Source organism: Diceros bicornis, chromosome 32 (genome assembly GCF_020826845.1).
Source record: "Diceros bicornis minor isolate mBicDic1 chromosome 32, mDicBic1.mat.cur, whole genome shotgun sequence".
In the NCBI taxonomy this organism is placed as follows: domain Eukaryota; kingdom Metazoa; phylum Chordata; class Mammalia; order Perissodactyla; family Rhinocerotidae; genus Diceros; species Diceros bicornis.
The window spans coordinates 8,809,663-8,833,682 of record NC_080771.1 but is presented as its reverse complement, the minus strand read 5'-3'; the positions used below and the strand labels follow the sequence as shown (position 1 = coordinate 8,833,682).

Here is a 24,020-nt window from a genome sequence, read left to right as displayed (position 1 = left end):
GTAACATCTTTAGTTGTGATGAGCTGTGGAAAAGTGGCTACAGTTGTGGTTTTGTGAGATGATGATGATAAAATTCATAGGGGATGGCATCTTCATGAGGCTGAAGGACACAAATTTACAGGCACGTTACCTGAGGATGGAAAGTGTGAGCCCTTCTCGGCGGATGTTTTCTTATAAATAAGAACTACAGATAACTAATTACTTGTAAGGAAGGTGTATTATGTTAGGTGTCTTTAAACACACTTAAAACAGGGTTGTTGAAAATGTGACCAGAGTCCCCCAGTACCCTAACCTTGTGTTTCCCCTGGGGACAGTGGCTCAGTTTCACTAATTCAGAGTCACAGTGACTTTATAGAACTAAACTACCACGAATAATGAGAACTGATTATAGATAGATATACGTAGATATACATACACTTCACTTTGAAATATATGTAAATATGCATATATATATATCTCAACTCTTAAATTTATACATATATTTAATATTTATATGTATTTTCACGTATATAAATGTGTATATACATGTTTGTGTGTGTGTGTCTGTGTGTATACACACACACACATATATATATATATTCTCCAATTTGAGGGAGACTAGTCCCCATCGCCTTACATTTCTAGCCCCTGGTCACAGTTCTGCCCTCAGGGGTCACACAGACTTAGTCCCCTTTGTTGGGACCCTGAGTTCTGTGGTCACCACCCAGGGCATGCAGATCTATGATGCTGGTCTCTGGCTCAGACAGGTAGAGATGGGGAGGCGGGAGTTTCCTTGAGAGGGGAAGCCCAGACACTATGCTCCCTCTTCCCCAGAGTCATCCCTTCCTGCCCACTGTGGTTGATGGAGTGGTGCTGCCAAAGATGCCTGAAGAGATTCTGGCTGAAAAGACATTCAACACTGTTCCCTACATCGTCGGATTCAACAAGCAAGAGTTTGGCTGGATTATTCCAACGGTGAGAATGTGCTAGAATCTTAGACTCACCTCCCCTGCCCATCATATCACCCCTCCCATCTCTGCTCACAGGAGCTCCTCCTTCTGCAGACCCCGGCAGGGTCCAGGTCCGCCGTCCCCTTCACACAAGTTGACATTTCCATGGAAACCTTCTCAGTGATATCCCAAGCAGCGCTGAGGACTCCTCTCCCAAGACACTGTCTGATTTTTCTCCATCCAAGAACACTGAAATGCCAATGCTGGGGGTCCTGTAGAGACAATCCCTGGGCAGTTGAGCAACCGAGTCCTGGAAAGGGGAAGGAGCTCGGGAGTTAAGGAGAGTAAGGCCTGGAGCCCTGCAGCCTCTCTTCTTGGGTTTGGTGCTTTCATAGTTTCTCCATAAATTCCACGCATTCTCCTAGTCATCTAAGTGGGAAGATTCAGAGGAGTTTGCTTCCTCTTGAGTTAAAATTGACTGCTAAAAGCTAGGAAGGGTTTTCTCTTCTGTCAAAGGTAAACAAAACTGACAGGAGTTGAAGTGGTGAGGACAGGTTTTATTCAGTTAACCAAGCGGTACGGAAAAGAGTTCAGCATGAACTGAGCTCAAGTTCCCGAAACAAAGGCTGGAACCTATTTAAAGGCTGCGTGTGCACAGGGAAAGGATACGCCGCGATGCACAAGGTAGTTTGCCCATGGGACTAGGCCACCTGGATTAGTTAATTGGTATTCATTGGAGGAGAAGCAAACTCTCCTGCTTTTTTTTGTTTGTTTGTTTTTGGTTTTGGTGGGGGGGGGGGAGAAAGATTGGCCCTTAGCTAACATCTGTTCCAATCTTCCTCAATTTGTTGTATGTGGGACACTGCCACTGCATGGTTTGATGAGCAGTGTGTAGGTTCGCATCTAGGATCCGAACCAGCAAATCTTGGGCTGCCGGGGCAGAGAGGGCAAACTTAACTACTATGCCACTGAGCCGGCCCCAGAACTCTCCTGTCTTTATGACAAGAGAGAGTGGTATGAGTTGGAGCAAGGTGCCCAAAGAAGTTAGGTTTCTACACTCCCACAGGGACTGAGAGAGAGCAAGAGTCATCAACTGAATGTCTGTATTTCAAAGAGATGGCTCTCAGGTCATTGAGGAAACAATTTGGATGGTAGATTTACATCTCAAAGGGCAGAGAAAGCATTTATAATTGCAAACTGTCTAAAGTAACTGCTCTGTGAGGGAGTTCAGTGATCCATCAACCTGTCACCAGGTTTTGGCTGAACAAACAGTGAATTCTCCTGGCAGCAGGGAGCTTTCTCAGGAAGACATTTTAAGGGAAGCTGGGTCATCCTAAAGACAGGGCTTTAAGCTGCTAGAAACCATGTTAGAGCTGGGCGAGTCCCTTAGGGCAGGTTTGGATGGAGCTGTTATGTGCAGAGTTCTGCAGTTCTCACTTCAGATCGATTTCAGAGGTTATACTGAAGGACCAGAGCCATAATGTCATGATTTGGGTCTTCCTCAGTCAGCTGAGACAGGGAGGGCATTTGTGAGGTCTGTGTGCTCTGCCCAGACCCCTCCACTTCAAAACTAGCCTGGCTTAAACCCTCCCTCTCTGTCTTGATGACCATTGGGGGGACTGTAGCCTGACCTATATATACACATAGGGACTGCAAAGGACTGCGACAGCTTCTCTTAACACTTACTTTATCCTCTTTGCCCTCCTTGAGTTTCTGGATATAATAAGTCCATATGATCAATTAATTTAGCCCAACTCATCATTGGGCTGCATTGGTTTGGTCGGTTGGTCAGTTTGGTTCTTCCTGCTAATTCCCAATGATTCACAAATGCTTAACCATTGTTTTAACAGATAATGGGCTTCCCACTCTCTGAAGGCAAGCTGGACGAGAAGACGGCCACATCACTCTTGTGGAAGTCCTACCCCATGACTGTAAGAGTCGAGGGAATCACAGGAACTGGCTGAGAGACAAAGCGGGGAGGAGGCTGCCCCAAATCACAAATCAATTAAATGGCAGAAGGAAGACTGGGGCCAGGAGGTTCTGCCCCCATTTTTCTGCCTTTCTTACCCACCACCCGAGGTGGTGAGTGGTTGCACAGGAATCAAGAGGTTCACCATTAACACAAGGAGAGAAGCTGCGTCATTCACCAGAGGGCGGTGGTCACTTTCCCTCTTGATCTATTTCAGAACATCCCTGAGGAACTGACTCCAGTGGCCATTGAGAAGTATTTAGGAGGGACAGACGACCCTGTCAAAAAGAAAGACCTGTTCCTGGATTTGATGGGAGATGTGATGTTTGGTGTCCCATCTGTGACTGTGGCCCGCTTCCACAGAGGTGAGTCCCAGAGGTTGGACAGGAAAGGGACACTGATCCCACCAGCTTTGATGTCTATCTTGCCCACCCCTCAGCATAGACAGATATGTTTAAATTGCTGAGAGTCAGTTCTACAAGGCTGATACCATATGGCCTAGGGTGGGATGTTGTCCTCTTTTGATTTCTGCCAGAAGCTGACTCTGGGAAGAGGATCTGAATGCAAATCATTTATTTGGGTGGTTATCCCAGGAAACACCAGTAGAGGAGTGGAGAAGTGACATAGGAAGGAGAGGGAAGCCAATCCATGCTGCCCTGTCAAGCTAGTGTCCGCTGTGGACACTGGTGCTGGAGCTGGGGAGCTCTGGGAAACCTGAAGAAGACAGTCTCAGGGTTATCCTGAGCAAGTGGTATGGGAACTGCAGTATTTATCCTCCAACTTCCACATGTCATTGTTTGAAGCCTGTTCTCCAGGGATTGTTGATTCTCTGGCTCTTTGACCTGCTGAACTCATGGACTGAGTGGTCTCTGGTGGCCAAAGACCTCAGACAAAGAGCTACAGATGTCAGAGGAGGAAGTCAGTCTGGCACATCCAGAAGTAAGGGATATGGTGAGGCATCGACAGTATCTGATACAAGGACTCCTCACCTGAAGTTTTTGTTGCCCGTGGGGCTAGAGAGCAAATCTTAGAAGATGTGTCTTGAAAGGTCCAGAGCTAACTTCAAACTAATGTGTTAAGTGCTGGAGCTGTGTGTAGAGTGAAGCCAAGCAGAAGATCAGGAGGGCTGTCCGGGACCAAGAAAGTCAAAAGAAATGAGTAGTGGGCGGTATGGGGGAGGTGGTCTGGAGAACGTCGATGTCTGTGCCTGGCTTTTGTCCATCTCAGTGTTTGCTGGGTCTACCAAGCGACATTCTGACACTGACCCAAGGCTGTGTGGATGGGGTGTGAGGTCAGGGTGGATGAGCTTACCTAGAGAGGAGGTGTCCTTTCCGGGTGCCCTTTTGAGGTCCTCACAGGACCCTTCCTTTTCTAGGAGCCCTCCTTCGCCTAGACTGCAAGCTAGGAAATGGTTCTCTGGTCTAGACCTCTCTCTCTAACTGTGCTTGAAAGGTTGTAAATTCAGGATGTTGTAAGAACGATAAAAAGTATCTACAGCTGACCTACTATGTGCCCAAGCCCTCAGGACAGTAACGTACTGGTGCTAGTTACCCCTTCCTCCTCCCGAGGGTCCTGATGAAACTCTTCAGCCAGGGCCTACCTGAGGTCAAATCTGTTCTTTCATAAACTTGATCTTTCTTCTTCCTACCTGTCTGCTTTGTGGTATCTTTTTCTGCATCGTCTGCTGGTCCAGCCATACTGGACTTGTGTTTTTCATCTGATATCTCATGACTTTGTGTTCAAGTTCTTTTGACAAGACTACACAGATTTTGTCAACGTTTTTCTTTTATTTTTGTATTTGTCTCACTGTCTTTTTAATAAAAAAGAACTTTTCTGAATATAAAATTAGTATATAATTATATATATCTTACAGTTGTAGAAAGTTTTGGAAATATGGGAACATATAAAGAAGAAACTAGAGGTCACTCATAATTCCTTTATCTATAAGTATTTGCCATAAATTTTTATATATTTTCTTCTAATAATCTTTCCATGTCTTACATACAATTTAAAAATTAATTTATGTTATGTTTTTGTTCATAGAACACTATATTGTTGGCGTTTCCTCAAAGTCAGTAAAAACTCATCAAAAACATCCAACATTTCATGGATTAAAATTTATTTTAGTATTCCTGTCCTATTGGATATTTAGGCTGACTGCTCACATTTTGATGCCAGAAAAACATTCTTCTCAGCCTTATTTGCATAAATCTTTAGTCTCTAGTAATTTTCTTAGGATTAGTTTTTAGAAGTGAAATTACTAGGCTGGGATCTAGAAGCATTTTAAAGTTCTTGATGCAAACTGTGAAATTGTTTTCCAGCGTCTAAGAATGTGGATTTCTTAATTCTCTCACCTGGGACACTGAGACTGAAAAATAAAAATAACACTGTGAATTTCATAAGCCCTTCCTCATCAAAGAAAAAAGAGAGAGAACATGACACTGTTTTAATTTGCATATTTTTGATAACTAGCTATCTCTTTCCTTCTGCTTCTCTTGTTGTTCCTAATTGTTATTACCCAAATCTGTGCCCTACTTAACTTTGAAGAGTAGTGTTATGATTGTAAGGATTTCATAAATCTCAGTGGTTTAAGGCAGAAAGTTAAGAAAAAGTAAAGAAGAATATCTTTTGGGCAGCATTGTGCCAAAAATAAGTTCTCTCATTCACAAAAGTTCTTTCCTCTATTGTTGTGTTGTGAATTCCTTTCTAAGACCTTTGAGTGGCAGAGACAAGATGAAACACGCCACTTGTAGTGAGTTCTGCTTGACCTTGAAGCAGTTGTTTAACAAGTGGATTATGGAGCCACAGAGGATTGCTTCTTCCAAACAACTCCTCTTGCTAATCCAAGGGTGCTAAGATAGGGGGATAAGGAAGGAATTAAATAAATTATTCTACATCCTTCTGTTGGGATGGTGTATATTGTTAAATCATTTTGTGGACAAATATTTAATGAAGTGAAGATATTATTATAAAATTTACATAACAACATATACAACATTGTCCCAATATTACATCCATAAAAGGGATATGTGCTAAATTACTAACAGGTTTCTCTGAGTGGTGAGATTATAAATGATCTTCTTGTTTGTTTTACTTTTTTCTGTATTTTCTAAATTTATTCCTGTAACCAAGGGGCAAAAAGGTTGTCAAGTTTCTCCACCAGCTGACGTGGGGCCTGACCCTTCCCCCATTCGAGTCAATCACCGTGGGCCTCATGATCCACACAAAGTACCCATCTCCATGACCGGGTGGTCGAGGAGTTAGCCCTGAAGGAACAGGGATGGCAGCTCTGGGGAAGCATCAGCAGGAAAGTTGACATCTGTGGGGCTTCGAGGGGCAAGGTGAAAGAGGAGGCAGGGGGAGGAAGAGAGAGGCAACTTCCTCCTTCCTCAGCCCTTCTTCTCTCTCCACCACCTCAACACTCCCTAGGCCAGGCAGGAGGCAAGACTTGTGAGCTGACAGAGAAATAGGAAACGCTGAGTTTGTGGTTTCCCGAGACACGAGAGACAGATTGTCCCCTCTCTGCATATGTTTGTATTAAATATTCATGCTTTCAGACCAGCAACTTGGATTTGCTTCACGCTTAGAAAAAGTGAGAAAAATGCTGGAAACACTCAAAACTGGGCAGAATAGAAGACACCTATTGGGATGCAGATATTCTCCCATAGAATGACCCTAGCCTGTTATCAATGAAATACAGTAGCGTAAACTGTATGTATATAGATTTTCTCCAGTGTGAATGCATCAGTAGGCAAAGGGGTTGATGTGAATCGACCCAATGCCCCCATAATGATAGTTATTTTGAATGAGTCTCTCCAGTATTTCAACAGTCATTCATTCATTCATTTAATCTTCATTCATTCATTCGACAAACACTGGTTAAATCCCACTCCAACTCCCCCAATTATGGGCCCTTAAGCAAGTCATGGAACTTTTCCAAAACACAATATTTCTATTATGCTTATAACCAGGGGTTTCCTGCAGGGCCACACAGTGTCCAGCACACAGTAGATGCTGACAATATCAGCTGTTATGAATATTGTTGTCGTTGTGTACTCAAGATCCAGGTGTGCCACCAATTTCCTGAGTGCTCAGGGCCCCGGAGACCTTGATACCATCTAGGTGTGCATGAGGTATAATGAATTGTGCATGAATCCATGTCTTCTCAGATGCTGGAGCTCCGACCTACATGTATGAGTTTGAGTATCACCCAAGCTTCTCATCAGACATGAAACCCAAGACGGTGAAAGGGGACCATGGAGACGAGCTCTTCTCGGTCTTTGGAGCACCATTTTTAAAAGGTGGTGGCCCTTTGGTGACTACAAATTTGGGATTAGGTGATCTGGGTTCCAGTTTTGGTATGGTGGCTTTGGGCAAGTCCCTCCTTCTCTCCGGTTCTTAGTTTCTTGAATTCTCCATAACAGGGTTAAACTCCACATGTTCCCAATCTTTCTCTTTCACTAACACGCATGATAGAGATTGTGTATCCATGTGCCCTCATGCATGGTCACTACAAGAAGCCAGACCTGGGCTCAAGGGCTAGAATGCCACCACCCACTTCCACTCACAAGAGCATATCAGGTTGAGTAAGATTATGGTTAGAGTGGGTGTTGACCTTGAATCAGGGCTAATGTGTGTCTATTTGTCTATCCAACCATCTATCTATCTTTCTAAAACTCATATCTTTTTAAACTTGATATACTAATAATATGGCATTTTCAAGAAAACCTTTCACAAATGTCTTCAGTGCCTTAGCTCTCAACACTTAAGGATGACTTGCATGTGAACAACCCCAGGTCTGTTTGTGACACACCAGTGCCTCTGGGTATTCCCCAGTTGGGTGACTCTTTAGGACCATTGCAGCTCTGTTATTTTTCAGATTCTATGTACATGTGGGTGGGTGAAGGAGATTGAGAAAAGACCAAAAGGAGAGCAATCTTTGGAGATGGGGTTGCTGTTTTGGAAACAGTGGGGTATAGCATTGCAACTCTGAAGAGGAAGGAGGAGGAAGGTAGGCACAAAAGACGAATGCCTCCCTCTCATGGATTGACTACAGCTCTTTAATGTGTACTAGATCAGTAACTCTCCAGCTTAAAGTGCTCATACATTACCCAGGATCTTCTTAAAATGCAGCTTTTGACTCAGTAGGTCTGGAGTAAGGGCTCAGATTCTGATTTTAATAAGCTTTCAAGAGATGCTGCTGCTGTTGGCCCCAGAACCTCACTTTTAGTAGCAAAGGCTTTTTTCTCCTTCCCTAGAAGGTGCCTCGGAACAAGAGATCAAACTCAGCAAGATGGTGATGAAATTCTGGGCCAACTTTGCTCGCAACGGGTGAGCCCCATGGCAATTATGGATCAAGGATGGGCAGGGGTAGGGCAGATCTATTGGGAAGAGGGAGCTTCTAATGTTTGATGGTCAAATTACCGGCTCTGTGACCTCTGACATGAGAGCCCTCTATAAATGGACAGGCTCCCCAGGAGATGGTGAGCTCCCTGTCTCTGGAGGCATAGGAGCCTCTTGACATAGATGACACCAGGAGTCCCTGAAAATCTCAGAGGGTTGTTGGGACTACACAGTAGCTTTGGGGAATATCTGTTTGATTCTGTTCCCAGGAACCCCAATGGAGAGGGGCTGCCCCATTGGCCAGCATACGACCAGAAGGAAGGGTACCTGCAGATTGGTGTCACCACCCAGGCAGCCCAGAAGCTGAAAGATAAGGAAGTGGCCTTCTGGACTGAGCTCCTGGCCAAGGAGGCAGCAGAGAAGCTACACCAGACAGAGCATGTTGAGCTGTGAATAGGCAACCCATCTGGCCTCTGGGGCCTGGGGGAGCCAGGATGAGGTATTCTACAAAAGGCGTTTGGGGCCAAAAGAGGCATCTTATTGTGGATATTGGGGAATTGTCTGGTGGGAGTGGGCAGAGGCCAGGGAGGGAGAATTTCTGTATCTGTGGCCACAATTTTGGGAATAAATGTTCTTTGAGAGATCAAGTCAAAGTCTGTGTCTTGTGCTAGAGGTTAAGCCATCCTCCTTCGAGAGAGAAGGTTGAAGAGAGAGGGCACCATCAGCAGGAAGAGGCCTCTGGCAGGTCTAGGTTGGACTCTGGACAAGCAGAGAAGCAGGCTGGGCCCTGGGACACACTGGATCTACGTCACGTCTCCAGACCCTCAACAACTTCCAACAATAGGATGTGGGATCTCCAGAGTTCAGTGTTCCTCTCCTCCCTATGAAACTACCTGTAGAGATGGAGGTGGCACAGATTGAGGATGTACCTGTAGTATGGGAGGGGGTGCCTTGGTGACCCTGTGGCATGTTATGTGGCATTTACTAACCATTCTGCAGGTCTATAATTCTTCCTTCGACATACACAGTATCTTCCCAGGCTCCTCCCTAAGGTCATCTCTTCCAACAACTCGCCTGAACCACTTCGGTAGCCTGGACCACTTCAGTCCAAGATGTGACCACCTTGGAGTGAGTCCCTGAGGTGTCACCCTAAAATTGCCTCTTTCAGAATCCATGTGGTGACTTCTGGCTTCTGCTGGGATGTAGAAAGCTTTAAGGAGTGTCACTCCTACACTAAGAGCAAGAAACCACCGGATTATCCTCCAAATCAGGACTTCTCCTGAACCATTCAAAGAGCTGAGGTTGCAGGTGAGACCCTGAAGTCTCAGGAGACGGGCACTTTGGAGGAGAGATGGGATGTGGATACTGACTTACCGTCTGCCTACAGGTGGAAGATGGGGTCAACATAGATATGAGTAGAATCACTCCAATAATTCATATCAAGTACTGAAAGCCGAGTGTAGGCATGTATGAGGGTATAAAATCCTCGGGATCCACAGATCTATGGGGGAGTTTACACAGACTCTTTTCCATGGACCTCCATCAGGGGCTCATGAGAAAGATAGGAAGCAGGCAGTAAGACCAGAGAAAGCCTGCCTCAGCGGTGCAGGCGTGAAGCCCTGCTCAGACACTTCTCCCACAAAGAACGAAATCCCTAAACTGTTGAGTAAAGGGTAGGAAACCCACCTCCCTTAGGGCCCTGGGGAAGACCTATTGAGGCTGAGGAAAAGGAAAATTTAAAAACTCTCTGCCCCTGGGAGACGGAAAGAAGGGCATCCTGGGTCCTGGTCCTTAGAGGTCTTTCACTGCTGGGCAGGGGAAGAATCACTGAGAAAGCCCCCTCTCCACAACCAAGGAATACAGGTCCTGCCTGAGGTCGAGGCTGGACCAGGACAAGAGAAACCACTCCTGGATGCCACCTCGAGTTAGCACACACCAAGTACTGAGCAGCAGAAATGTACCAGTGGGGGAGGAGAAAGTGTAGGAAGAGACCCTCTTGAGGGTCAGGTGCACAGGGCAGGGCTAGAGCTGAAGTTGGAACAGGAACATTGAGGGAAACCTTTCAGCAGCTCTTGCCCTAAGCACAAGGTAACGCTAGAAGAATGCGAATCAGGTGGTGCACTGAAGATAACCAGAGGAACAATGAAAACCAGACCCTGCTCAACTCCTGATGAGTTAACTCAACTCTCCAAACATACACACACGCACATACACACACACACACACACACACACACACACACACACACACACATTATCAGTCTAGCAGCTGAGGAGGACTCTGGATTCCTCATCCAAAATTACAAACACACAAAAAGCAAGAAAAAGAAAACCCCACTTACACAAGAGAAAATCATCAATATAAGCAGAGTCAGGGGTAACCCAAGTGTTAGAACTAACAGACTGGGAATCTAAAACAACTATATGGAAAACTTCCATCAACAGATGGGTAATTTCAGCAGAAAGGAGCAAATGGAAATGCTAGAAATGAAAAAAAAAAAAAAGCAGTAACAGAGATGAAAAATACTTTCACTGGGTTTATCAGTACACTTGACAAGGCTGAAGAAAGAATGAGTGAACTTGAAGAGAGGTCATTATAAATTACCCAACTTAAATAAAAAAGATAAAAAGGAATGGGAAAAACACAATACAGAGGATCTAAGACATGTGGAATAAAATGTAACGGTGCAACATACGTGTAACTGGAATCCCAGAAGGAGAAGAGAAAAAGAATGAGCAGAAAGAACATTTGTAAAGATAACAATTGAGAATTTTCCAAAAAGAATGAAAGACATCAAAGCACAGATCCAGGAAGATCAGTAAACTCCACCCAGGATCAAACAACGACATACACATCTAGATTCATGATGAGAAAATATTGAAGGCAACCAGAGGAAAAAGACATGATATGACATGACGTGGAAGGGCACCATGGAGGACACTTGACCACCCCTACATGTGGACAAAGGGAGGCCCAGAGAGGGGAAGGAACTGGCTCAAAGTCACCCAGAGGACATTGACAAACTACTGGAGTCAAATTGAGGCCTCCTGGCCCCTAAGCGGGGGTCTTTCAGCTGCACTGCCTGGCCACCCCCAGACTGACCCCCTCCATACAGGAATGGCCTTTCCCTCTTAACCACACTCTCCACTTCTTGCCCCTCTGCATCTACCTACAGCTGCTCCCCCTCCTTGCCCGGCTCCAGGATATGAAACTGAGTCTGTCAAACACACTTTGCCCCCACATTCTTGGCAGCGTTGCCTGAGGCTTTGAAATTTCCAACAATGGACATTTCCCTTAAAAAATCATGACTAACTAACTGTTGGTGGAAATGGTGGCATGAGCTTTTGCCTCATCTAGACCTAGTCGTGACCTAAAATAGAGACAAGCCAAGCAGAAAAAGGAGAAGAAAACTTGAAACAGAAAGAATGGAGATGAAAAATGTGCAGGAAGAATTAAAGAAGCAAAGCCTTGCAGAAGCTGAAAGAAATCCATTAAACGATAGGTTCTCCATCCTGGCTGCCCACTGCAATCATATGAGCAACTTTTAAAAAATGTCGTTACCTAGATCCAATCCTGATTCAGATTCCTTTTGTTGAGTGTGCTACCTTCTGACACACCTGCTTATTTTATGTCTAAGAACTAAGGTCCGGAAAGCTGTAGATATCTACAAAATGACAAAAGCTTACTAAAGTTAGTGAGAACTTGGTTTGATAACTGTCAAGATGGGGCCTCAAAATATGGCTAGATGGAAATGTGAGTCGCAAACCATTTGCAACTAGAGATAGCTGGACAGAAATGTGGGGTAAACTCCATTTTCAGCTATTGTCCTTCTAAACTGCTGCCAGCCGTGAGGGGAATTACAGCTTATAATTACAACGGCCATTATAAGGAACATTCCAATTAGATAAGATCATTTAAGAAGGGCACTTGAAAGCAAGAGATCCCAAATCAAACAAACAGAAAAGATACCCACTTTAATTAGGGAACAAAAGTCTCCAAAAGCCTTCAAAATTCCAAAATAGCTTCAAAATAGCTTGCAAAAGGCTAATAAAAAATTAAAGATATAAGAGGTATTAAAACAAAAGACTATAAGACTGACTCTTACAGTCAGTCTTACTGTGTATAAGGCGTAACTCTATGGCTCCCTGGTAGCCTCCTATATTTGAGTACCCATTCTAGTAATCCTCTGTCTGAATTGTCTTTCTACTCTGAAGAGACTGCATGGCCATAAACAAAAGGTGCACCAAGTTAGTGGCCTTACAGACACCCCTGTATCTACTCTAGAAGGGTCTCCATAGGGGCCCCTCCTAGGGTTGATGGGACTCTGAGGAATTTTCTGATAAACTGCTGTGTTATTCCCTTAAACAGCCAAGGGAAACTAAAATTAAAATTCATGGAAATCCTTGCCAAATTCTGGTAGATACGGAAGCCTGCGGATGGGATCCTGGGAAATCTGGCAGAAGCCAGCAAAGGCTGAGAATTCTTACCAGCATCAACTCTCCCAAATCTCTTTCTGTAGTGCCTGGTCAAAAGAGGAAAATAAAATCTTTTGCAGCCTCTTTGGGGATGCCTCTTGGGTCCATGGGGTTGTTCAATACTGCCAGAAATATTTAGTTTTTGTCCCAGATGAAAACAGGAAATATATTTGAAAGGATTTAAGTAGCTCTGTGGTGAGAAGCTGATCAAATTGGAAGCTAGTATTCAGAGCCTGATAGGACCTTTTTTCAGGCCTTATCCCCTAAGTTAAAATATTACTATGTAACCAGAGGGAAAGAAAAACCTTCTGAAGCCTTTGTGAAAGGATTTGCTAAAACATTTTAAGGACAAACAGCTCTAAACCCAGAACGTAGAACTTTTTTTGACTTCCATCTTAGTTGGAAATCTTTTCCCTGGTTAAAAAGAAAGAAAGAAAAGCGTAATGAAGATAATGTGGTTGGATGGGAGGATCAGCCCCTTGGTATTATTTAGGCTGCAAAGCAATTCTTTGAAACATTAAAAGCAACTGTTCTTATCTTATACATCTTTACGAAACCATAAATGCAGTTCTAGACACAATTCAAAGTCCAGCTATCCTTGTTATCAATTCCCAAACTTCTCCTACTTATTTAAAAATGCTTGTAAGTATTGGAAAGATTCTGGATTTAGGAAGCAAAAGTGCTTCTTAAAAGAACTGGAATTATTTACTTCTGCCTTTGAAATGTAAATGTTCTACCTGGTTTTCTCCAAGAACTCTTATCTAGGTCATATCTTTGAAATGAAAACTTGAAGGAGGTAATTCTTATCAGAAGGAAACCAAAAGGGGAAAAGATTATTTGGAACTTAGGTGAATGAAAAATCTCAAGTGTCTTCTCCACAAATATTACAAAAAACTTTAACCATCAGAGTAGATAACCTTAATTTATTTTGTCAATGCAAATAATCCATATCCAATCTATAAGTCAAAATTGGGGTGAGTTTATTATGAGCCAAACCTCGAGGACCATATAGCCTGGGAGAGTCCTTTCACAAAGAAATGGAGCACTCCAAGGAAGTGGGGGGCACAGAGTGGTTATATACCATCAAAGAGCATGTATCACATGTGATTGCAATGTCCCTTTTACAATAGCCACGACAATGACCTGTGGGTGCAGCGATTGATGGACACAGCGGGTAGCAGGTCTGCTGTCTCCATGGGCGTGGCTGTTGTCTCGAGTTGAGTGGTCACAGGATGAGCACAGCAATCAAATCCTAGCCTAGGAAGAAATGCTTATCCTTAAGGAAATGCCAATGTGGGGGAAGTTGCATTTATATCTTAAGGGCGTTGTTCTTGTCTTTGGAACATGTTAATTGCTTAAAGCCATATACAACGGATGAACAGAGGCTACAGGCCCCTCTGGGAAAAAAAAAAACAAGGTCAGACCCAATTCGTTGTACACTGAATGGCTTCCTCATATGCTCTAATATATCCTATTGCTTGCCGTTTATTTATCATTTTCCCCCTTTTGATCTATAATCTTTTGATCAAAAGCATTGATGATCAAAATATTGTCCCTCGGCGCCAGGGTGGTTGCTGCCTGCTGTCAGGGGAAGAAGGAGAATCTCCCTTTGCCCTTTTCCTTAAGGTTCTTATGGCTGGCCAAATAATTAACAAGACAGGTTAGCAGGAGAAAATAATACGAAGTTTAATAACATGTATACATGGGAGAAAGCAGCGACACTGCGTTTTCTCAACACAATAGCAGAAATTCTCATCTTAAATACCATGTTCAGCCAATGACAAAGGAGGATTTTGGGGGTGGGGGGAGTCAGTTACAGGAGATTACCACTAAAGCACAGTAAACAAGAGTAAGGTTATTATGCAGATTTAAGGCCTCACCTTCCAACTGATAAGTCTCTAGAAATGAGGCCATCCCCCCCTTCCCAAAACAGAGAGGGAAATACCTTTACAAATGGAGATTTCCCTTATAAATGTAAATGTTTGTCTGGCAACTCCTTGCAGGGCCATCCAGAGAATGTGGCCAGAGAGACAGAACTTCCAATAAGATGGGCTTGTTGGTGCCTTTCCTATTGTAACCTCTATCCTACATTATCTTTACAGCCATCATGATAGAAGATCTATTCCAGGAAGGAGCCACCATGTCAAATTTTTTAGGCAGTTAGTGGAGGAGGTCAAATGTCCCTCAGAGAAAACAATCAAGGTAAAGAGAGAGATTTCAGGGTGGCCAAATCTTGATCTCCCACACTGCCCTGGGTCCATCATGTCCCTCGGTGCCAGGCTTTTATCTCATTTATTTGCCCACTTGCCCATGTTGGGGGGAATTAGTTGCATATTGTGGACAAGCAAAGAGGTATATACAATATCTATACAAACAGAGGAAGCATTTCATTGATTTTGGATTAATTTTAGGTTGTTGCACAAACATTGCATATGTGCTTTTTTTTTTTAATTTATATAGACCTTTTGTTACATTGTGCACAATTATAGAACAAGTACGGTAACGATAATAATTCAACATTTTTGAAAAGATTAGTTTAAAATGAGTTTTTAGGCATAGTCCTTATCAGAAAAGGAAATTTGTCCAGGGTTATAATATTGAACGACCATCTCAAGTCACCTAGAGATCACTACTCTAGTTTGCATGCCAGTCTTACAATACTGAGTAAAGAAAACAACAATCAGTTTGAATATTATGATTAGTACAAGAATTCCAAGAAGTAATAGAAATAGGAATTGCAATCCAGATGGAAAAAGGGAACCAATACCAGAAGGGAGCCAACCAGACAAATCAAGGCTGGGTGTAGGATCACTTAGTGCATTCGCCTGTTTTTTCATGTGCTTTAGCAGAGATGACACATTGGAAGACTCATCAGGTATAAAAACACAGCATTTAGTTTGAATGATCGCACATGTACCACCTCGGGGTCCTGTAAGAATATCTAAGGTCATTCTATTTTGAAGGACAGCTTTTCTCATTAAAGACATTTCAGTATTTAATAAAGCTATTCTTGCTTGACTATCGTTAAGGGCTTGTTGAGTAAATTTTGTCAGAACCTCTATAGGTGATATGACATCTTCTAGCCCCAAGGAAGGACCACCCCAAGGTGGTCATACCAGTGGAACACTGAGTGAACCTATCTGGCCTTAAAGAGAAGCAGATTGGCGACAGATGTTAGCTCTGGGCGAATCCTTCCCTGTATACAAGAGAAGCCCAGAGTGCAGCGCCCTAGCCCTCCTGGTGGCAGCCAAGGCCAGAGGTTTGTTCCACATAACCATTGAGTTCCATTAGGAGCCATCCAATAGACACCTGGCTTTCGAGACCAGTCTGTTCCAAACCAATCGCTTTTTTTTAAGTATAATAATATCTGACATGACTCGGGGGGTATCCAGCCCATCTTTTGAGTGTAATTTGGTAGATTTTGTTTGGAATGATTTCTCTGTTCCCAACATAAAGGTGCTGGTATGTTTAAAGATCCATGGCTAGGAGTAAGCCAAACATATCCATCCCAAATTTGTGTGAAACCTTCCATAGTTCTTACTGTAACGTCTGGTTTCTTTTGTTCATCTGCAATTTGTTGGGATAATTGGATGGTTTGAGTAGCAGGAAAAGAATAGCTGTGTTCTGTATTATTAATAGTATGGGCTATTGTCCATGTTTCAGGATCATAATTAGTAATATCAGACGAACTGTGAACCTTGGAACTAAATATTTCCATCACAATAAATTGTTTTAGAGCTTTCCAATCTGTGCCTTGAAAGGGAGAGACCCACCAAAGCAACCCAGAGGTGCTAGAAAGTGGAAGTTGGCCATATACCCAACAATTGGACTGATTTTTGGGTGTAGCAAAGGAATGTGCCCATTGCAGAAAAACATTGCCATCAGAGGTCCATTCAGATGTGGACTGGAAAAACAAACATAGCGTTAGGAAAACCTTAAATGGCATTTTTTGTTGTTTTTGTAATTAGCAAAAGGTTTTGTAAATAGGTTCTAATCTATCTTATAAAGTTGAAGGGTAAAGTATTGGTGTAGGAATAAGGTAAGGCAATCTAGAAATTGATTATTTTAGCAATTATATAAAGCTTAAGCATTACAAGGGTTTAAATGATGAGATATAAGGTGAGGAATACAGGCCTGGTCCAGAATCTTGGGACAGCTGTCTACAACAGATGTCATCTTCTTCTCATCCAGGTTTGGAGATATTCGTCTTGGTCAGTCGAAGTCAGGTGTCAGATACTGGAGTTGAAGCCCACTCAGGTGGAGAAGACTTTTTAAAATGAGAAATGTGAATCCATGAGTCTACACCTTTTAATTTTGCAGCACATGGGTTGGTTAAAAGCACCTGATATGGTATTTTGCAACAGGGCTGCAAAGAGTCCTTTATCAGGTGTCTTCTCCAAAAAAAAAAAAAAATCTCCAGGTTGTAATCCATGATCCTTAAGGTCTTCATCTCCTGGGAGCTCACTGTGAAAAGAATTAGCTACCAATTTCCCATTTCTTTTAAGAACCTCAATGCGACCTTGACAATAATGTAAAATATCTCCTTTAAGTAAAGTTCGTTCATACATTCCTTCATCTAATTGCATAGGTCGTCCCCTTGTTGTCTCAAAAGGAGACAGTCGATGTTTACCAAAGAGTGTAGATCTAAGATTGAGGAGCACTAGCGGAAGAGCTTTTGGCCATGAGAGATTAAATGCTCCTGAAAGCTTTGACAATTGAGTTTTGATCATGCCATTAGTTCTTTCCACCAATCCTGAGGATTGGGGATGGTAAGCACAATGGAAATGCTGCATCATTGGCCAAATATTACAAATAGATTTAATTATTTGTCTGGTGAAATGAGTTACCTGGTCACTATGTAACTCGGTAGGAATTCCCCAAACAGGAATTATTCTCTCTGATAGTAATTTACCTACTGTTAGAGCCGTTGCTCTTCTGAAAGGAAAGGCCTCAACCCAATGTGAGAACATACAGATCATTACCAAGATGTATTTATATCCTTGAGATGGTGGCATTTGGACAAAGTCCAATTGCCATACCTCAAAGGGTCCCTTAGGAAGGGGAAAGTGGCCTTGTGACCCATGATGTGGTTTCCCTGGATTATACTTTGGGCATATGACACAATGAGTATAAGTTTTATGGGCCACTGTGGGAGAATGTTTCCAAAAGTATTGTTTTCCCCATAAAATCGTCTTTTCAGGTGCCCAATGGGTTAGTTGGTGTATCTGCTGGAGCAGTGGCAATTGTACTATGGGTTTCCTATTGGGTCCAAACCACATCTGTGAGAGGGTATCAAAAATTCCCCATTTTGACTGCCATATCTATTTCTCTTCTTCTGTGGCAATTTCTTGGGCCTGTAGAAGGAAGTCTTTTACTGGGTTAGCAGAGTTAATAGGAAGCAGCAGGCATTCTCAAGGCTGGGTAGGGCAGGGCTTCAAGGCTTCTTGTTTAGCAGCTGCATCAGCAAGCCGGTTTCCGTTAGCTTCCGAAGTATCAGATTTGGAATGCCCTGATATTTTAATAATCGCTAGTTGTCTCGGTAGCTGTATAGAATTTAATAATTCTGCAACCCGTTTCCCACTCTTTATGGGCTGACCTGAAGAGGTTAAAAACCCTCATTGTTTCCACAGCATTCCAAAGTCATGTGCTACTCTGAAAGCATAACAGCTGTCAGCATAGATATTTGCTATCTAGTCTCTGGCCAACTGACAAGCTCGAATTGAAGCAATTAACTTGGCTTGCTGTGCTGACTTGATCTCTGGTAAATAAGAACTCTCGATTACGTCCACTGAGGACGTTACTGCATATCCAGCCCGATAATATCCTTGTTCATCCTTTGAGTAAGATCCATCTGTAAACCAAATTAAATCAGCATTATCAATGGGAGTTTCTTGCAAATCATTCCTAGGAGTAAATAAATAATCAGTTAATAAAATGCAGTCATGGGCATCTTCTTCTTGTGATGCTGGAAGTAAAGTTGCAGGGTTAAGATTATTACACCGGGCTAAGGTAATATTAGGAGCAGAGAGCAACAGAACTTCACAGGAGGCTAGTCGGCTGACAGAGTAATGCTGAGTGTGCTGAGAATTTAGGAGAGATTCGACTGAGTGAGGAACATAGATAGTCAAAGGAGACCCCATCACTATTTCTTCAGTGGTCTTGCATAAGAGGGCTGCTGCTGAAATGGCTCTCACACAAGGTGGAAGCTCTTTTGCCACTGAGTCTAACTGCTGACTACAATACTCTATAGGTCAATGGCGACCTCCATGTTTTTGAGTTAAGATACCTAAGGCATTTCCTTTATCTTCATGTACGAAGAGGAAAAATGGCAAGCTGTAATTAGGATTTCCTAAGGCTGGTACTTGGGCCAAAACAGACTTTAAGGTAGTTATTGCCTTCTCTCCTTCCAGTGTCCATTCAATTAAACCAGGCTGGTCAGATTTTAGTAATGTACATAAGGGCTGGGCAATAAGTGAAAAGTTAGGTACCCAATTCCTGCAATATCCAGTTAGTCCTAGGAATCCTCTTAACTATTTCTTTGTCTTAGGGAGAGAAAAAGCCAGGATTCTTTTAATCCTTTCAAAATCAATCAATAGTCCATCCTTAGATATCAAGTGTCCTAGATATTTTACAACAAAAATGTAATTTGTCCTTGGACACTTTATGCCCCTTAGATGCTAGCTGTTGCAACAGATAAATTGTGCCCTTCTGAGAATCCAACTTAGTGTTTGAACACAAGAGCAAATCATCCACATATTGAATTAAATTGGAGTCATTAGGGAAATCTATATTCACTAAATCAGCCTTGAATATCTGGGAAAAGTAAGTGGGGCTCTCAGTATAGCCCTATGTCATAACTGTCCAGGTATACTGGCGATCTTCCCACGTGAAGGCAAAAAGATATTGACTATTCTTTTCCACGGGAATGCTGAAGAAGGCACTGCATAAATCAATGACTGAGAAATAGTAGCTGTTAGTCGGAATGGCCAAGAGCAAAGTGTGTGGGTTAGGAACCACAGGATGTCAGGGAATCACGATGTTATTTATAGCTCTCAGATCTTGAACAAATCCCCAGCCTTTCCCATTCAGCTTTTTTACAGGCAAGATAGGTGTATTACAAGGACTAGTAAAAGGAATTATAAGTCCCTTTTCAAGAAAGTTCTGAATGATAAGCCTTATCCCATTTAATGCCTTTGGTCTAAGTGGATATTGCCGAATATTAGGTAGAGGCTTAGAGTTGTCGACAGTCACCTTAATAGGAGTGGCTGATTTAATTTTCCCAATATCTGAAGAGGATGATGACCATAATTCTCTAGGCACTTGTAATAACAGGTCATCAATTTTCTCTTCTTCTATTTGTCATTGATTTCACAATCATCAATCATCAACCTTTCAGCAATTACATTCTGGTCAGCATCCCAATTTTCTAAATCTAGAAGCATTTCACCCTTTTGCAAAAAGGCAATATGGGCATTGTATGCTTCTAGAAGATCTTGTCCAATCAAATGAATTGGAGCACATTTAACCAAGAGAAACACATGTTTTCCTGTGTTGGTTCCTAATGGAAAAATTATTGGTTCTGATTTAAAAACCTGCATTGGAAAATTTGAAACCCCTACCATTTGAAATGTCTGTTTACTCAGAGGGAGAGGGCAATGAATAAGGGGAGGGTTGAGGACAGATAAGGTAGTTCCAGTATCTAGAGGGCCTTTCAAGTTTCCCCCTCCAATAGTTATCTCAATTTCCCCCAAGGCATTTGTGAGGAGGAGAGGAAATGCCCTCTCCTAACCCTCAGAGCAGCCGTATTCCTGTTTATTGTCGTCACGCCCTAAATCCCATTTGAGTTTACACCAGTCTCATTTGAAATGACCAGGCTTTTTGCAATAGTAACAGACACCGTCATTTCGTTTCTGGTTAGATTTTAAAAGGATGGCTTTTGTTGAGCCACTAAGCTGTTGTAGCTGTATACTCATAACCTTAGTGGCTTTTTCTTTTTTCTGGAGGGTTTTAGATAGTTTATCCGTAATAGTGACAAGAGCACTGGTGTGCATTAAAGTCCAAGCCAGTTCATGTCTCTTAACTAACTTTGCTAATTCCTCATCTAATCCTTCTAAGAAAATTGAATTTAAAATTGAATCATTTTTTTTAAACGTTTTGTTTGTTGCAGTAACATTGGTTTATAACATTGTAAAAATTTCAGGTGTAATGTACATCATTATACTTCTATTTCTGCATAGATTACATCATGTTCATCACCAAAATACTAATTACAACCCATCACCACACACATGTACCAAATAATTTTGATGATCCTCAAAACTTTCAGGGGCCATCCCAGAGTGCTGTTTGAAGTTTTTCTCAAGTTTTTCAAAATAATCAAAGAGATTCCTCGGGTCTATGCTTACATTGATGGACCTTAGCCCAATACATCTTCCTGGGAAAAACTACTGGAATGGCTTTACGTAAGTTTCATGCGATATCCCTACACTCCTTAAGGTCATGAGGCTCATGCTTATGGAAATCCTCCAGGGGGGTCTCTCCAATCTGCCTCTTTTATCCATTCATTTTCTTTGCTCTCAGACACCAACAAATGCACAAGCTGATGTAAATCTGAATATCCAGGTGCGTATGTTCTAACAATTAAATCAAATTCTTGAGCAAACTCTAAAGGATCTTGCAAAGAGTCTGGGAAGTTGTTCGTCAAATTCTTAAGTTCTGTTCTAGTCCAGGGAGTATACACAAGAGCAGGCTCACCTCTCCCAGTAACAGGTTTCTCCTTAAAGGGAGCCGTTATAACTTTAGGACTTTCAGTATCTGCTCCCTGAGAGTTACTGCCTGTTTTGTCTAGGGGTGAAGGAGGAGGGGAAGGTTAAGGAAGAGAAGGAGGTGAGGGAGGAGCAGGAGGTGAAGGAGGAGGAGGAGGTGAGGAGGAGAAGTTGAGAGAGGGGGGGGGAAGGTGAAGGAGAAGGAGGAGGTGAGGGAGAAGGAGGAGGTGAGGCAGGAGGAGGAGGTGAGGGAGGAGGAGGAGGTGAGGCAGGAGGAGGAGGTGAGGGAGGAGGGGAAGGTGCAGGAGGAGGGGAGGCAGGAGGAGGAGGTGAGGGAGGAGGAGGTGAGGGAGGAGGGGAAGGTGCAGGAGGAGGGGAGGCAGGAGGAGGAGGTAAGGGAGGAGGAGGAGGTGAGGCAGGAGGAGGAGGTGAGGGAGAAGGGGAAGGTGCAGGAGGAGGAGGAGGTGAGGGAGGAGGAGGTGAATGAGGAGGAGGAGGTGAGGGAGGAGGAGGTGAAGGAGGAGGAGGAGGTGAGGAAAGAGGAGGAGGTGAGGGAGGAGGGGAAGGTGCAAGAGGAGGGGAGGCAGGAGGAGGAGGTGAGGGAGGAGGAGGAGGTGAGGGAGTAGGAGGTGAGGGAGGAGGAGGTAAAGTGAATAGGTCAGGGTACAGAAGCTCAGACAGGAAAGGATACAGGGGTGCTGAGGGAGAAGAAGGAGATGAGCTCTGAGGTGCCAAAAGCAGTGGCGGTGGAGGAGGTAGAGGAGGTGAGGGGGCTGGAACAGCTTCTGACTTCTTATCTTTCTTTAATTCAGAAATAGTCTCTGTCAATTTACCATTAGTCTCCTGTAAAGAAGTCATTTTATCATTATTACACTTTGAAGCCTCTAAATGCCAATCGTAATAAGCTTCCCACTCTTTTGTTTTGGTTTTATAGCCAGCTTTTTCAACCTGTGGGTGCAAATACAGCAGTTTTGAGAGGTCAAACATTCCCCATTTTTGCCATTTATTACTTAAGTCATCCTTGGTTAATCTATCCCATTTAGTTAAATACTTGCAAGCATTGTTTCTGTGTGCATTATACATGAAACCCGCTGAAGTCCCAGTAGGGTGTTGTCCATCCAGGAGCTGGCCAGCTTCTGAAGCATGGTTTCCCATTTTCTTTTAGTTCTGTTTGTTCATTTGTTTTTTATAAAGTCTGAACAACTTCTAGAAACTGTGTAGTGGGTCACAATGTGCTGCTTTGAGTGTTAGTCCCTAAAGGAAGCTCATAATTACTCTCTTACATGTCTCAGTTTCTCCCGCCAGCAGTCTAAGACCACCGTGGGGGTTTGGAGCACGGGTGACAAACCCTCATGTGCGTGTCCCCAGACGAACCTATAATTAATTAACGTGAATGATAGTCATGAGGCTCGCCTCTGACACTCCCACTGAGGTTTTTCAGTCACCTGAAAAACGCGTTTTCAGCCGGGAGGAGCAATGTCCCTTTTCTTCGGAGCTGAACAAGTTCAGACTCACATTTCTCTATCAAGCAGTTTTGTTCAGACCTTATAAACTAATTCTTTCCAATTTTAAAGCCAAACTAAAAGGACAACCAACCCAGTTTACTCCAAGCTTCCCCTAAGCTCCCTTGGCCTACGAAATTCCCCCTAGATTTTTCTCCACCTAGGAAATGTACCAGTACCCTGCAAAACCTCTAGTCTTAAGACCTTAAAACAGTTGAAATAAACTCTTGGACCATCAACTTAAAATAAGGAGGTCTGGGTTTCAGGAGAACTCACCAGGGTCACCTGAAGAATGCAGTGACCCAGGTGGGGCTCAAAGGGCCCCTGTGGTACCAAGCACTGGTTCGGTGTAGATTCCAGGTAGTCACTGGTGGGTTTCTTTGAAATCCTGCCACTACACCAAGAAATGTTGATGCAAATAATCCATATCCAATCTATAAATCAAAATTGGGGGAGTTCATTATGAGCCAACCTTTGAGGCCCATATAGCCTGGGAGAGTCCTTTCACAAAGAAATGGAGCACTCCAAAGAAGTGGGGTGTACAGAGTGGTTATATACCATCAAAGAGCACGTATCACATGTGATTGCAATGTCCCTTTTACAATAGCCGCACCATTGACCTGTTGGCATGGTGATTGATGGACACAGTGGGTATCAGGTCTGCTGTCTCCATGGGTGTGGCTGTTGTCTCAAGTTGGGTGGTCACAGGATGAGCACAGCAATCAAATCCTAGACTAGAGAGAGATGCTTATCCTGAAGGAAATGCCAATGTGGGGGAAGTTGCATTTACATCCTAAGGGCATTGTTCTTGTCTTTGGGACATGTTAATTGCTTAAAGCAGATATACAATGGATGAACAGATGCTACAGGCCCTTTGGGGGAAAAAAAAACAAGGTCAGGCCCAATTAGTTTTACACCAAATGGCTTCCTCATATGTTCTAATATTTCCTATTGCTTGCCATTTATTTATCAATTTACACCTGCTAGAAACACCATTTGGGTCCAACTTTTTTTTATAACTAGTGAGTTTTGTATTA

General features: G+C 43.1%; 1 protein-coding gene across 2 annotated transcripts in view; it reads left to right on the top strand.

Annotated features, from left to right (window-relative positions):
* LOC131396001 (liver carboxylesterase 1-like) overlaps positions 1-8,694 on the top strand; it is a 31,565-nt gene extending 22,871 nt beyond the window's left edge. For both annotated transcript variants that reach the window (XM_058527833.1, XM_058527831.1), the window contains exons 9-14: positions 814-954; positions 2,780-2,860; positions 3,116-3,263; positions 7,068-7,199; positions 8,157-8,229; positions 8,511-8,694. In XM_058527833.1, the coding sequence (XP_058383816.1) occupies positions 814-954; positions 2,780-2,860; positions 3,116-3,263; positions 7,068-7,199; positions 8,157-8,229; positions 8,511-8,694 (759 nt within the window). The remainder of the gene's footprint in view (positions 1-813; positions 955-2,779; positions 2,861-3,115; positions 3,264-7,067; positions 7,200-8,156; positions 8,230-8,510) is intronic.
* Positions 8,695-24,020: the final 15,326 nt, after the last annotated feature.